The sequence below is a fragment of the Parasteatoda tepidariorum genome, chromosome 9 (assembly GCF_043381705.1).
Source record: "Parasteatoda tepidariorum isolate YZ-2023 chromosome 9, CAS_Ptep_4.0, whole genome shotgun sequence".
NCBI lineage: Eukaryota > Metazoa > Arthropoda > Arachnida > Araneae > Theridiidae > Parasteatoda > Parasteatoda tepidariorum.
In genome coordinates, this window is record NC_092212.1 from 26,388,841 (window position 1) to 26,405,595 (window position 16,755).

At 26.9% G+C, this 16,755-nt stretch overlaps 1 protein-coding gene across 1 annotated transcript in view; it reads left to right on the forward strand.

Moving 5' to 3' along the window:
* Positions 1-16,755, forward strand: part of LOC107452450 (structural maintenance of chromosomes 1) — a 48,165-nt gene that overhangs the window by 5,006 nt on the left and 26,404 nt on the right. Inside the window, exons 4-14 of the mRNA XM_043041835.2 lie at positions 1,223-1,371; positions 1,655-1,823; positions 4,365-4,577; positions 4,732-4,817; positions 6,971-7,136; positions 8,690-8,904; positions 10,563-10,698; positions 11,386-11,463; positions 12,635-12,846; positions 15,020-15,188; positions 15,287-15,345. Coding sequence (XP_042897769.1) covers positions 1,223-1,371; positions 1,655-1,823; positions 4,365-4,577; positions 4,732-4,817; positions 6,971-7,136; positions 8,690-8,904; positions 10,563-10,698; positions 11,386-11,463; positions 12,635-12,846; positions 15,020-15,188; positions 15,287-15,345 — 1,652 coding nt within the window. The remainder of the gene's footprint in view (positions 1-1,222; positions 1,372-1,654; positions 1,824-4,364; positions 4,578-4,731; positions 4,818-6,970; positions 7,137-8,689; positions 8,905-10,562; positions 10,699-11,385; positions 11,464-12,634; positions 12,847-15,019; positions 15,189-15,286; positions 15,346-16,755) is intronic.

A 16,755-nucleotide genomic window follows, 5' to 3' on the forward strand; every position in this document is an offset into this window, starting at 1 on the left:
GGGGGGGGGGGGAGTTTTCTTCAGATACTTAGAGTTTGGTCATAATTTTACCAGCATTCATTCATTAATTTGCTGATGCATTATTTTTTTCCAAGCTCTTGGCTTGTTATAGTGCATCAGTAGAATCACTGTAACTGCATGTTCTGTAAATTGATATATCTACTAGTTGAATATTAGTTATTTAGGTGTTATAAATTTTTCTTTAAATGTATATATATTATTAGTAAAACTTATTACACTTATGAACTGGTTGATTAAAAAATAATTTCAAGCATACTGTTAAATTAATACATTTCAAGCATGCTGTTAAATTAATACATTTCAAACATAAGGTATACGCTCAAGAATAGTCAACATTACAAGCAAGTTTTTTTAGCTGCTGGTTCTTGCTCTATTCATTTTTATATAGTGTTGCCACTATTACTGCTAAAAATACCATTTCATTAGCATTGTAAATTTCATGAGAAAATCATGTTTCCTGGGGGAAGTTATGTGGTATTAATGAGAAAAGTATGGAAGCTGTAACTTTGGGATGTTATGTAGAAAAGTGAGAAATACCAAAATTTTTATTAACTGGCATTATGATGCAATATATTGGCATTATGTAAATAATAAAGGCAATAAAAATTCAAAAGTCAACATTTTAAGAAATGAAAAATAGCGTTATTGTTTTTCCTTTATTGAAATTACATGAAAACTATTAATATTTTTAATTATTGTCTAAAATGAATAATTAAAGTGGTCATAATTATAGAGTTTCATCTAGAGTTCTATTAGGCCTTTAAAGTCAGTAAATGATTCGTAATTTTTAGTTATATAATGTGTCTAATACTTTCATGTACTATCACACAGAATCATCTATTTTAACAATTACATTTTATTAATTGTGTGCTTCTAATATTTACATGAATATTGTATTGTTAATGATAAATATATTTTGTGTGTTAGAAGGAATCGTTTACTATTGATAAATCCCTACATGATTAGCTATTCCATCTTTGTAGCTCAACTATAGGGATGAATTTACAATATAATTTGGTTATTTGCTCATGCTGCTGACATTAAAATATTTTTCATTAGTTTGCTTATTTGTAGAATTTAATACTTGCTTATGTAATACAAGATTATGTCAGAAAATATGGTTTTATATTATGGTCAATTAATAAATGGTGATTAAGTAGCTTTGCTTCATTAACAAACTCTTTATCCCTTTTTATTTCAGTCTGTTACTCATAATGAATACACCAGTCGATTGGAAACTTTAGGCATCAATGTCAAAGCAAAAAACTTCCTTGTATTTCAAGGTGCAGTAGAATCAATTGCCATGAAAAGTCCTAAAGAAAGAACTGCTTTGTTTGAAGAAATCTCACAGTCAGTTACATTTTTTATTTATTAACTTTTGAATATTTTTATTTTAACAAAAACTCTTGTCAAAGAAACTTAATCTTTTTTTTTCTTTTAAAACTAATTTTAATATATACTTTAAAAGTGTTATTGCAAAAGTGTAATTTAAAAGTGTTATTTGCCTTTCATTATTTTTTTTTCTTCACGAATTTAAAGTTGTAATGTTAAAGTGACCTTAAATACTTAATTATATTTTTTTGCTTTGTTAATTGGTTTTTTTTTTCTTTCTTTCGTTTTTGCTCACATGAAGCTCAATTGAACACAAAGATGAATATGAAAAATTAAAAGCTGAAATGATGAAAGCAGAAGAAGATACGCAATTCACTTATCAAAAGAAAAAAGGTATAGCTGCTGAAAAGAAAGAGGCTCGTTTGGAAAAAGAAGAGGCAGAGAAATATCAGCGTCTTAAAGAAGATTTGGTAATGATCATCATTTGCGTAATTTTAACATAATTTTTTTATCTAATATGCTCTGATTATATCAATTATGATATCATCAGTACTTTTTTTTATTGTTCCTTAAGTTTAAATGAATAAACAGAAAGTAAAAAATTCAATGCTTTGAGAAAATGTCTATGTCTTTATAGGTAAATATATGAAAACAAATATGCTTATAGGCATTTCAAAAAAAGATATATCTAGATATATTAATAGCTATATGTTACCTATGGATCCACGATTGAGAATTTATTTTATATTGGAATATTTCTATACAGCGCCGGTGTTAAGGTTCCTGTTAATTTTGATGTGCTGGTCAAAATCCCTGGGACTTCACTGCCACTAAATGTTCAATTTTTTTTTCTCAAAATAAAAAATGGGCTTTTTTTTCTGGTCCCATAAATATTCATGGGTAAATCTTTTTTAATAAGTATGTGTATATTACTGTCATAGCATGTATTAGCATTATAGAACAATAGGTTCAGTATTTCCTGTCAAAATAGTTAAAAACCAAAAGTGCCCATTGATTTATCTATATAGTGTAGTATAAGCATACAACTTATCAGCAAAAAGTTATATAGTTGTTGAAGTACATCATAGTATTTAGCTCAAAGAATCGAAAACTGAACCAACTACATTGTGTTCTGGTCCAATATTTTTTAATCTAAATATGCGGGACCGTGCTTAGAGTTTTAGTGGCTCTGGGGCGAAATATTGAGGCATTTTATCAGAGTTGATCAAAGTCATGTTTTATTAAAAAAACATCTATATTGCACATTAGATTTTTTTTAATTTCATTCATATTTTTTTAAAAATTCTTTTCCTGTTTAACAATCAAAACTCTAGCATGTATTAATAATGTTTCATATTTGTTTGCAACAATACTGCAATTAAAAATTTTAACACCATCGATAACAAAATGGTTAGTATAATTATTTAATTATGGCAAATTAATTACTGAATAAATGAAGTCAGTTACTCTTTTCTATCAAATTCAAAATTTTAATGAATTGTAAAGACAGAGTATCAATTTATCAGATGAAAAGTAATTAATTTAGATCTGAAATAAAAATTTTTCTTGGCAGAACAAGTCTTTATTCTTTAATTACAATAACTGCTTATTTTATAAGATTTTAAATTTCTTGTATTAAAATAAATATTTGTTAAATTAAATAAGTATAATTGAAATATATTTACTGATAGTGAAACAGTAAATTATTTTACATACTACAATGAGCAGATGCAATATGAAATGTATCATATTGTCCATTTAAGTTCTTAGACAAAAAATAAATAAATCTGTTTTTGTTTTTTAATTTATTAACTTATTCCTGGATATAAGAATAGAATGTTTATTATCAATGAGATTTGATATCAGTAATTTATTTTCTCAGCCTTAAGTATATACATGCAGTACTGTATAAATAATATTTTCTACATAAATTTATGATTTAAAAAATTCATTATGAATCATTTAAATTAGTGATTTTAAGTAAAATAGTTTCTAATTATGTCAACCCTGCTTTTTATTTTCCTTGATATTATCAGTGGCAGTTCTTAAGGTTTTACACTTCACACACACTCACAAATGGACAATATTTGAAATTTTTAATATAATTAATTTCTATGATATCAAAATTGAATTCTTATTATATTAAAAATTAAACGCATGATATAAAGAATCATTAACAGAAATGAAATTTGGCTGATTTGGAAACCTAAATTAAAATAATTCGTATGAATGATATATTCTGAGAATAAGGAAACATATGTAAGGAAATATTATTTTACTACATTTTCAAGCTTTTTGAGTTGCAAATTTGTCTATTAAAACAGAATAATCTATGGAAGTTGATAGATAATTTTCAATTGAAATGAGTACCAGTGATAAAAGGTGGGCGTTAATCATCATTGATCTCAAATATGTTTTTATCAGTGTCAATTTTGAAAATGAACATTCTGCAGTATTAATGGTTACAGGAACAGTATGAAAAATTCTTAAAGCAATCAAAAAATTTCACATAGCATCAGTAAAATTTTGTTTTACTACAGTATCACTGTCCTTCTTGAAACTAGAAACCTTGATTCATTGACAGTAACTAATTAGCAAGATGAGTGAAGATAATAATGACATTGTCTTCTTCACAACTCCCAGTGGAAAGATGTATTAACATGCTTACACATGCCACAATAACTGACTATAAGATAAAAAGAAACTTTTTCTACTGGGAAATAGGTAGAACTAGGAGAGTAATTTATGAAGAGTTTAAGAAATTTCTTAATGTGAGACGAAAGTGAAGGGAGAGAAAAAACAACAACATAAGTATATTAACAAGTTTTAAAATTTTAATGGCACTAGACGGTCACCCCGTTTGCCCACCTCTAACAATGGTCCTGCAAATATTATTTCTGACTTGTTGAAATTCGTTTAAAAATGGTAATTATTTTATATAATAAATTGACATATGTGATGTTCTTTAATTTACATTGCATACTAACATCCTTCTTTTTAATCTGTTATAGGCCTTTAAGCAAATTCATTATTATCTGTTTAAACTGTTCCACAATGAGCAAGATTTAGAAAATTTAACTGAGGAGCTTGCTGATAAAAATAAAGATCTTGAAAAAGCATGCAGAAAAAAGGAAAAGATTGAAGAGGAAATTAAAGAAAAGAAGAAAGAATTTGGGAAAATGCAAAGAGAATTTTCAAAAATAGAGCAGCAGATACGAGAAGCAGTATGAATTAATCCTTTTTTTTTTTTGTTGTTGTTGACTGTGTCTGCTAGCTTCTTTTCTGTTATTTTTTTGATATAAACTTATAATTAATTTTCTATTAGAATTGCATTTCTTTAATAATTAATTTTTTAAAATTTATTTGTAATTTTTTTAGGAAGTGGAGCTGAATAAAAAGAGACCTACTTATATAAAAGCAAAGGAAAGAACAACTCATATGCAGAAAAAACTGGAAACTGCTAAGTACTGCATTATATTTAAAATATTTTATAATAATTGAAAATTTATGAGACTTGCATCCTTTGAAAATTTAAGCTATTGTACAAAGTCCCATATCCAGATGTTCGTCTACAGGAAGGATCTATTTTTCCAGACACTTTTTAACAATCAAAATAAAACTCTTTTTCCCTTAAAATTTTTTTTTTTTTTTTTTTGATGGAATTTCACTCTGTNTTTTTTTTTTTTTTACACTTGTAACGTGTTAAAAAATATATGCAGGGAGGAGAATCCTTCACTTTTCCCAATTTTCCGCTTTCTTATTTTTATTCAACTTCTAATTTTTTTTCAAATTTAATCCAATTTCCTCTATAATGTGAAAAAAATTGGATATCACTGAAATGAAATCATTTTTTCCCCATGTCTCGCATATTAGAATTTCTACTGGCAAGTATCTCATACTCGATTTCAGAGTGAAAAAATTCACATTTTGAAAAATTTCTGATTTGAGATGGCATCATTACGACTAAAGAAATAGTATTTCATTAAAAATGAAATCAAAATTTTTAGACTATGTGGAGATCTCCAACTGTTTAAAATGTGATCAACAAAACCATGTGGGCAATAAAATCATCACAAATCAAGAGCTTCAAAATGCACAGTTCGTAATTTCCCATGTATGATAATGCAGCTTTAAAAAACTATGAAAATCCGTAGCAATAGCTGACAAAAATTCAATCGTAAATCTACATTTGATTTTGTTGAATCGTCAATATGAAATAATATATTAAACCACAGATTTTAAAAACCAAATGAGACTCCATTTTAATGAATACCAAAAAACGATCAACAAAACCATGCTGATTCATTGTGGTATCATCACTAATTGGATGGGTTGAGAAATGAGTACTAGCTGAGATGTGTGATTTGGCAGTATGTTATTATAGTAGCAGTTTTAGTCCTAATTCTTAGTCGATAGTGGTTAGTGGGATGTAGTTTCTTTGTAGAGTTAAAATATTATGGCTGTTTTAGATACATCTAAATTTGGATATGATGTAAGGATATTTATACCAGAAAAATTTATAAAATCATTTATGAAAATTTGATTTATTATGTAAAACTTAATTAAACATGGCCACATTCCAAAATTATAGAAATAAAGAAAAGAAGTCCCTGAAAAAGATCAAGAAAATCATTCTCCTTACATGAAGAATATTTGTTAAGATATCTATTCAATGGTTGGGACTGGGAGGCCGAAGCCTTCGAACCAATCGCCAATAATTCGAAATTAAAAGTAAATGAATTGTTCCCAACGGACAGTTAGGAGCATGGGAAGAGGTTTATGGTTGGTGATTTATTGAAAGATAATATAGTGAAAAATAAAGCCAACCCCCCATAATCATTATTAAATTTGAAAATAATTTGGTGAAAGCGAACTGCCACAAAGACTGAAAATTTATATAACCATGTAACTGAAGCTTTTTTGTGGTAAGCAATAAGGAATAAAGTGTTGTAAATAGATTTTATTTAGTAGCGACAGTGAATTAATAAGTCTTACATTAGCATTGAAATAAAAATTTAGCCATTACATTGATAGTTAAGAAAAGAATAAAATACTTTATATTCGCTTTTTTATGAAATGTAATAAAAATTAAATAATTGGTTCAATTTAATTAAAATTCAATTAAGAACGATTAAAAAAATTAATTATAAAAATTAAAGAAATTTTAATATCTAATAAATATGTTATGCGTAATGTGGCATCACAGTTATAATGGCATATTAAGATATTGTGATTTTATAAACCATGTTTGTAAAATCACATATCCAGAGTCCTATATCCAGAATAGTTTATAAAATCACATGTGGATTTATAGTTGCTGATTGAAATTGGCATTAATTACCATCTATTTGTTATTTTTTTATTGATTAATGACGTTTTGATGTTTGCCTTAAAGAACTATTATACGGAACCCATGTCCCAACTATTCTGGATATAGGACTATCAATTGTATTTTTAAAAAAATATCAGTTTTGTACCTGCCATTTTTATGTTGATTGATTTCTAAAAGATTAAAAAACTATTAAATTATTTGATCTACACAACCTATTTCCAGCACTGCCGAAAAATATAATTTTTTGAAAATATGTTAAAGTAAAATAATTTTTTTTTCCAATAGGAAATCTTTGAAAGCTGCCAAGAAAGTTCATGAGGCACACGAAGGCGAAATCAAAAATTTAGAAGATGAGCTGCAAGAAATTGAAAATAACCAAGAAGATTTTGAACAACAGCTTGCTGAAGAATCAAAAGTTGAAGGTCGAGACTTAACTCTTCAAGATTCACAAGTATGTTTGTTATGTTAATTAAACAAGTCAATTTAAGCTTGAGTATTACTCCCAAATGCTATATTTATAACATTGGCAGGTAGATATTTTAACCAACTCTGTTTGTAAAACTTTTCCGTTTAAACAATTTAAAATAATTTTTATTAATAAGAAACACATTATTAATAATAATTTTTTACTCCAGAAAAAGAATGCTAAATTGTTTTAGCTAAAATTGTTTGCAAAAAAAAAAATATATATATTCCTTTCATGCTTATCCATTTATGACCAAACTTAAATGAAAACAAAAGCTATGCTCGTAGCTACTTTATAGAAATGAATATAAAACCCAGATCTTACTGTTCTTTCAATTTGATTAATGTTATATATTTTGCTGCCAAAATGAGACATTTTGTAGTGATTTGGCACACTGGCTTGCAGTAGCCAGAACCCTTTATCACACTATTATTCTTGTCGGAATTTGCTTTTGAAAGATTTCCAAACTTATTTTCCATGAAGGCGTTAAATATTTGTTTTCTTAAATGAAACTAGAACAGCATTCAAGTTTTCAATATGTAAGATTATTATGTATATATGATTTTGAAAATTTACATGCAAAGATGTATGGTCTAATACTTTTATTAATTTACTAAACTTCAGCATTATGTATGATTTGCTTCCATTCATAATGTTGGGCTTTGTATTTTATTTTAAGCTAATTTTAATTAATTAGGAAAACTTCACATAAACGTCCAAAAAGGGTTATCATCTTAGCATAATATGTTTTTCATACTATGTTGATTGACTAGATCATTGGAATATTCATCATGATATATTTTTATTTAACTATTTATAACATTGCATCCATTCCAGTTTATCTTAAATGAGAAAAAAATATTGCCACTTACTACAACAGCTTTTTGTTTAAGTTTTTCCATGTTCATTTTAAACATTATTTACATTTTATTTTTTGCTCATTTTATTAGATTCTATCCTATTTAAATCCCTCTCATGTAAAAATCTCATCTCTTGCAAAAACGCAATTTCTTATAAATACAATTTATTATAGTGGCAGTTAATAACTAGTATAATTTGTTTTTCTTTCCACCTTTTTTTGCTTGAATATTTCTGCCCTGAAAACTTTTGCTTTGAATAATTAATGTTCAGTTTCCCTATTTTTTATTTGAATTTTTCTGATACTGCTGTTCTGTAGTTATGTGGTTAATTCATATTTTTTGGTAAGTTAAGTGAATGAATAACTGAATAAAGCAAAGAAGTTACCATTTGTTTGGTAGATTCTTAAATGAGTAAATCAGCTTAGTGTTAAGTGGTTGAATCAATTTGTAAATAAACAAAATGTTTATAAACTTTTATTTATTTACTTTAATGGCAGTTAATGCCCATATTTTTTATTTATTCATTAATTGGTAAACAACATGAAGAAGGAATGAATATTATTACTGAAGAAGCTGGCTTTTAAATTATGTATTCTCATAAATATTTAAATTAATTCATGCCTGTTGCTTTTATTTATTACTTTTAAACTTCCTGAAATGGAAATTTTTTTACTGTAGGTTGAAGAGTATAATCGACTAAAAGAAGAAGCTGGAAAACTTTCATCACGTTATCTGCAAGAACTAGACTCGGTAAATAGAGAACAGAAATCTGACCAAGATCGTTGTGATAATGAAATTCGTAAAAAAGCTGAAGTAGAGTCGAAAATAAAGCAAAAACGAGCAGAACTAGAGGAAAATGTTAGAAGACTTGAGAAGCTTACTGAATACATCAGGTCTGTTGATATTGATTTTCTCTGAATTAGCTTTAACTTTACTCATTTTGATATTTCTGCTTAAAACATGTTTCATGAACTTGATTTTAACATATAACACATTTAACTAGAAAAGAGACCTTCTAGATTTTCTAGAAAAGAGACCTTCTTATTCTTTATTTTGGTCAATTTATATCAATAAATTGCTTTATGCCCATTTAATGCATTTAGATTGATAAAAATCATATGCATTTCTCAAAATAACTTCCAGATACATTCCTGATAATATAAAAAAAACTTTTTTGTTATTTTGAGAAATTTTGTGCAGGTCCATAACTTGATTAATTGAAAATTAATCTAATTATGAAAAAAATTTCATGCATTCACTGAATTTTTAAACAGAGTAGGCTCCTTGGATCTTTAAAATAAATCATTCTCTAAAAGTTTGAATTTGTCGTATTTTTAAAATTTGGAACTAAAATTTTGTGGTCTAGGCTATGTGTAGTGTAGACGTAGACAGATCTCATAAATTATAAACAATTGCTTGAAAGTTTTTAAAAAATATTCTGAATACAGTGTGTTTTTTTATTTATTTTTTGGAAGAAGGGATCAAATTTTGCATAATTAGTTTTTTTTTTTTTTTTTTTTTTTTTTTTTTTTTTTTTTTTTTTTTTTTTTTTTGTAAATAGATTTTTAAAAAAAACACTTGGTCTAATGCAATCTGGTTCAACTATAACTACAAAAAGCTGTATATTTCTTTAAAGCAATAATTAAAAGTTTATTCATAAAGCTGTTTTTTTTTATTTATTAGTGTATTTTACCTTGATTAGCATAACCTTCTCTTCTGCAAAAATGAATTGTGGTGCTTTTAGATGCAATATCTTGATTTCCTGAGTTAATTACTAAAAAAGAATAATTTCAAGCAATGAACCTCTGTCATCTGAATTATTTAAGACTTAAGTATGTGAAAAACTGATGTAAGAATAACTGATGTAGATTCAGTTTAAATTACTACTTCAGATGATCCAGGTTATACTGTACTTCATAAAAGTAGTATTGAAATTATCCCTCTAATGTTAAATCCAAATGTTGGCAAAAAAAATGTTTCTTCATTTTAAACTGGTTAACTTGGATTTCAAATTTGGACAGCTAATTGTGAAGTCAAACTTCACTCTGCTGTATAAAATAGAGAGAAAATAATACATTCTTATGACAAGTTAGCTCTCAAACTAACTTCCTATTCATCAATAAGCAAGTTATTTTTAGAGCAAAATTTCTGATAAAAAATTTATATTAATACAGTACGGAACCGATTATCCGGAACGATCGGGACCATCGCTATTCCGGATAACTGATTTTTCCGGTTTTCTGAATCGCTACAAAAAGCCGTTTTTTTTAACGTTAAACCCAACTAAAAAAAAAATAAAAAATATTTGGAAATAATCATGTAAAAACGAAGTAATACACTAATGATTGTTTCCAAAATGATGGTAAGGTAAACATCTTTCAAAAAAGAAAGAAAAATCCTAAAATCTGANTTAAAAAACAGTGAGTGTTTAAATTTAGAAAACGTTGTGATAAAATAATGATGTGACAAAAAGTTTTTGGTTGTGTATATTATTAAAAAGAAATGTTTTTTAATTAATTTTTTAATAAAATGAAATTATTGTTTTAATTAGAACTAGTGAAACCGGTTTAACAGACTTGCGCAAGCAGGAAAAAGAGATTGGTGAAGAAGTCCAGGAAGCAAAAAAGAGAGTTGCTGAAATTAATGAAGATCTGGAGTCAATTATGAATGAACTTGGCGATGCAAAGGTAAATTATTATTTGCGTGTTATATTATTGCTAATGATGCTGTTTTTATGGAATACTGCTTATGGTATAATGCTACATCTGTAACATACAAGACAATAGAACTTTTAACAAAGTTCACCATATTTATAACTAATAATAAATTATTAGCAAAAAAGTTTCATGGCTAGATATTGACATTACATCAATTTACTTTAGAATCATAGTTTTAAATTGTGGCATTAATTTATGAATGCTAATTATTTATAGAACAATTTATAATTTATTTTTTTTAAGCCAAAAAAGAAAAAAATTTAGTGCATTCTGTGTTACTTTAATTATATTATTCCAAAAAAAAAAAAATTTAAACTATGGCTATTTTATTTAATCAAGTTTTTTTGCAAACCAGACACTTAAAGTGAGTCTCATTATTGCATTCGTTCTCAGTACTATATATTTTTAAATATTTTCAATGATTTTTGTGTTTTATGTAATCTTTTATTTATGTAATTTATTTTATTGTTTGAAAAATCACAATTTAAAAAGAAATTGTGTTGAAAATCTCTTAATTTATAACAAATCTGTTGTATCGTAATGAGTATAATATCTGAAAAATTAAAATGTTATTCTGATAATTTACATAAATGTTTTAGTTTTTCTTTTTTCCATTGTAAGTTAGACTTGATATTTATGTATATATTTTTTTTCCAGGTTGATAAGCATGAAGATTCAAGACGTCGTAAGAAAGCTGAAATAGTGGATCATTTTAAGAGACTTTTTCCTGGTGTTGTAAGTATTTTCTTTATGTATATATATAGAGAGAGAGAGAACATTTGGAATTAAGTAAATTATTTAGATATTCTCACCTGTTGAATGCATTGTTAAAATATTGGTATTTTTTTAAGGAAAAAATAATTCATTTTAAATAGTTGCTATTGAAAAAGATACATACCTGCCAACTTTTAATCCCTTCCATTATGATTTTTTCCAGTGGTATTAAAATGGAATGAAAATTTAAATTTTAAGCCAGAAAATATGTTGTATTTGAAAAAGCTTAAGCTGACAACCATGATCGCAATGCATATCAATATATATGCTTAATTTTTTTAAGTATAGTGGTGATCAAAATCATTTAAAAATTAATTTTATAAAAGAAAAAAAAAGCATATATTTACTACCACTTTAAATGTAAAAGTAAAATTTTACGCCAAATGCGTAAAAGTTGGCAGGTAAGAAGATAGGGAACTTAATATATTTCAGAATGACACCTCTTGAAATTTGAATTTGAGAAACATTAAATTAGGACTTAGGTCAATTATCAACTGTTTTTAAGGTATCTGGCTGGGTTTTTTTTTCATAATCTTAGATATGTTTTGAACTAAAAGCTAAGGTCTAAGTGTAAATTTCTTATTTTTATCTTGCTTCAAGTTAGAATGTTCAGAATTTTTCTGTAAAAAATCAGCATTAAACAATATATTTAGTTCTATTTCATTTTATATTTGTAATAATTTAGATTTCCAGTTATTTATTCTCATATAGTTGGAAGCAAGGTTCTTTAAATTAAATTAGATTAATTAAAATAAAATGATTTTTTGTTAAAAAATTGTAAAACATTTTTATAAAGAAATATATTAAATTTTTGTTTTTATAATTTTAAAATTAATTCCAAGTATATTGTATATTACTTTCAATTCTGAACATTATTTATATTGTCTAGATATCTGCCAGTTATCTATTATATTTCTGATATTTTGAAATGAAAAACTTTAGCTCAGCTAAAAGGTTTAAATTAAACAAATAATTGATTAAACAAAAAATTCTTAAGTTATATCCCTAAATGTTTTTTGTTTTGAACAATAACTTAGTTTTTCATTATTTTATTGGTGAGTTTTTTTCTTTTTTTTTTGACATCTTGTGTTTGGTATTATGTAAATAAACATGTAATTTCGTGTTTTTTCAGTATGACAGACTTGTTAATATGTGTCAGCCTATTCATAAGCGATACAATGTTGCAATCACGAAAGTCTTGGGTAAGAATATGGAAGCTATTGTTGTAGACACTGAGCGAACCGGTAGATCTTGTATTCAGTATTTGAAGGAACAGATGCTTGAAGCTGAAACTTTTTTACCACTTGATTACATTGATGCCAAGCCTCTGAAAGAAAGATTGAGGTATAAATAACTTTTCACTAAAAAAGTACCATTTTTAAGAGTTATTCTGATTATCTAAGAATTACAAGCTTGCTGCTTATTACATAACTTTTTAATTTATGCTGTGAAACTCGATATTAACTTCACTCTTATGATGTTTTTATATTTATTATTGTGCATCATTTGTTGTTTAGAGCAGCAAAAGCTTAAAACCCATTGACACACTGTCATGAAGTAGTAAAGGGAATGAAGTCGTTTATAGCCTTTTCACTATGCTCATATCGTTCCAAACAGGTTACTCATATCTTTTACATTTTAAAAATTATATCAACTCTTCCTTAAAACTGTGACCATTTGAATTGCAACAGATTATTCTGAAAGTATTAATGTTAGACTTGAAATCGTACAAACCTCAAGTCTGATAATTTGCATCTAGATATTTTTACTGGGGTAAATAAAACTGTGAAGATAATGGTGTGAGTTATTTTAGATATTTTGATATTTATATAATTTTTTTTTAATAACCATGCCAATTGAGGAATATATTCAAATATGTTGTTGCTAAGAACATATTTGAATAATTGTTCTAACAAAAATTTTTTTATTTTTTATAACTTGATTAAGTTCCTGTGTACCAGAATAGATTAATTCCCTGTTGATTCCTTTTTTTCTTAAAAAAAAGTTTCTAATGTTCTGAACAAAAGTGAAATTGTATATTTGATATGATTATCCTCTGAAAGAAAAAGAAATTACACCCAGATAGCAGTTCTTATCATTATATTAACTCTCTCACAGGACTGGGTTTTTGATGTCAAAAGCAAGCTTTCAACATGACGTAGGTAAAAACTGCATTTTTAATTATAAAAACCTTCAAAAACTTACCTTTTTTTCGTATGTTATGGTATAGGAGACAATAAATTTAGCATAATTTTCTTTTCTATTAAAAATTAACTTTGCTATTATGTACATAAATATTTATATAATTTTAACGTGCTATCAAATATAAATTATAATAATACTTTTGTAATATATACTTTTAAATAGGGATGTAACAAATAGTGATTTGGCCGAATATTAGGCCAAAAGAATCTGCTGAATGCCAAATATTCGGTGGCTGAATAGCACCCTTTTAAAAAAAATCATTAATAAATATTAGGTTTTATATATAACTTTAGTCATTATTGGAAAATAATCAAAACTCAGCTATATTATTTGTATAAAAAAAACACCTTAACAGAAATATTTAAGATAAAAGATAAATAAGAAAACTAACAGCTATTAAAAAGAGCTGAAGTCTTAAAATTGAAAAAAGAGAAATAGAAAAAAAATTATCTTAATTCTTAAGAAAAATTTTTAATGCTAAAAATATTTTCCAAAAGAAAATTGTCCATGAAACGTTAAAAAAGCTAATGTCTATCAGAAACACTTTTACGAAATGCAGCGCTATCATAAAAGTTATATGTCTTCCATACAAAAAAAAGTGACAATAAAAGAATGGAGTTTATTAGAAACACTCAGCTAAAATGCTTCGTTATAGTTAAAATGAAAACAATTGCAAAAATGAAACAAATAAAAAAAATTATCAATTTTTAAAACATAAAGTGTTAAAGAAACGGCAAACTTGACTTCCCTCAATATAATTAAAAGAATAATAAAATCAACATTACAAAACGCATGGTTCATTGCAAAGTAATCTGAGAGTCAATTCTTCAAATTTCGCTTTTTCATTTGTCTTTCAAAACTTAAATTAACAAGTTTTAGAACTTAACAAATATGTGTTAAAATTATTTCTAATAACATATGGTTAAAAAAGAAGAAAAAGATTTCAGATTATTCTTCATTAAGTCTATTAAAATTTACCCCCAAGAAAACTTTGTCGAAAAATATTTTTCTTAATAATATGCTGAATAGTGGACAAATGTTTATTACATCCCTCCTTTTAGTCTTGATTTGTGATGAAACTCAAAATTTTACGCTTATAAAATACTGTAATACTTTTACTTTTGGTTTACAACTGTTACTTTTGTTTGTTTTTTTAAAAAATACTTTTGTTTGCAGATACTTTTGGTTTACAACTTAGCAGATAAGTTTTTTTTTCATCGAGTTAGATCCATGACTGTTTAAAATTCAATAATATAAATTCAACATATATATATGCAATAAAGTTTTATCTTAATATTCTTTAAACTCACAGGAACATTCACCAACCTAAAAATGTAAAATTGCTGTATGATGTACTACAGTATGATCCTCCTGCAATCAAGAGAGCCGTGTTATATGCTACTAATAATGCATTGGTGTGTGAAACAGCTGAAGATGCTAACAGAGTTGCTTATGAACTTGGAGATAACAAAAGATATGATGTAAGTGCTTAAGTATATCTCTTTCCTTTCCTCATTGTTTTTAAATTATTTGAAATATTAGTATTTATTAATTTATCATTTACATTTAATTTATGTAGGCTGTTGCTCTTGATGGAACATATTATCAAAAGAATGGTTTTATATCTGGAGGAAGCACGTAAGTAGTTAAAAATGTCTTCCATTTTTATATCACAATATGATCCAAGTCGGAGTGCATTGGGGGATTTCCCTCAAATTCTGTTGGGGTTTTTTTTTCGTATCAACCTTCTGGGTCTGAAAACTAGGAGCAGGGGGCATGTGATTTTTCCTCAAAAATTGAGAAATTCCTCATATCTCAAGACCATTGGTTTGCAGACATCCTTTAATCAAAAACTTAAAGCCCGTCAAAATTACAGAGTTCTGCAATCCTAATGAAACGTTTGCATACATGTAATTCTTTTGTCAATTGGCGGAAATCCTCCAATTTTATTCTTTTGATTTAGCTTTTTTTCAATTTTGAATATTTGGAATCCGCTAATATCATGATTCTTATTCATGGGTTTTATTATAAAACATGGATTTTCATATTTACCTGATTTAAAAGTTAACTGAATGAATGGTTACATCAATTTACGTAATTATTTAAAATTACACAAGCGATTTGTACTCGTGCGATTTAGAAATTAAATATCGAGATTTTTATTTTCGCTTTTTTGAAATCCAATATCCTTATTCACATGATTTTAAAATACAATATAGCGAGGCAGATTCATGTGCTTTTAAAATCTAATACAGTACGACCTCGAAAATCCGGACTTCTGAAATCCGGAAATCTCTAAAATACTCATACGTCCAGTTCCTCAGAAAAAAATTTCAAAAGAAAAAATTTTAAAAAAATCGCTTATAATAAAAATTTTAATGCAAAACCACAACTCTTCTCCAACAATGAAGCAGTAGATGAAGAGGTAGAGGTGGGGTGTGAATGAAAGCTCATAGCTGATAAGGAAATTCCAGTCATTCTTATCAGCTCTGTATGGATAACAAAGAATATAAAAGGGAATCCCCCTCCTCCTGAAGGAGAATCCCCTCAGAAGGAGGAATTCTTCCATCTCTTTGTTTTTCCCCCTTGTGATGAAAGAAAACTGGTTCTTTCTTAACCTTGAAGCTTAGGAGGCGGGCACAAGTTCTTTCATCCCCCAACAAAAAAAGGATTAGTATCAGCTGGTACAGTCTAGTCTAGAAGCATCTGTTTCGGTTATAAGTTGAAATTCAGCTCGTGTTTTAAGCCTATATTTTTTTGTTTTAATTGCTAATATTATGTTATCAAAACGATCGATTGCGGGGGGGGGGGGATAACGAAAGTTTGATTTTTAATGTCTTTTATTTATTATTTAAAGAGTATATTTATGTTAAAATTGACGTCGGGGTCTACACACGCTTGATTAATCTCGAAATCGGCCTGGCGAATTCGAAACTTCAATAATTCTATCAATTCAAGTAAGGTATCTAAAATCCGGAAATTTCGGAAATCCGGACCTTCCAAACCCCCCAGCAGTCCGGATTTTCGAGGTTGCACTGTATTACGATT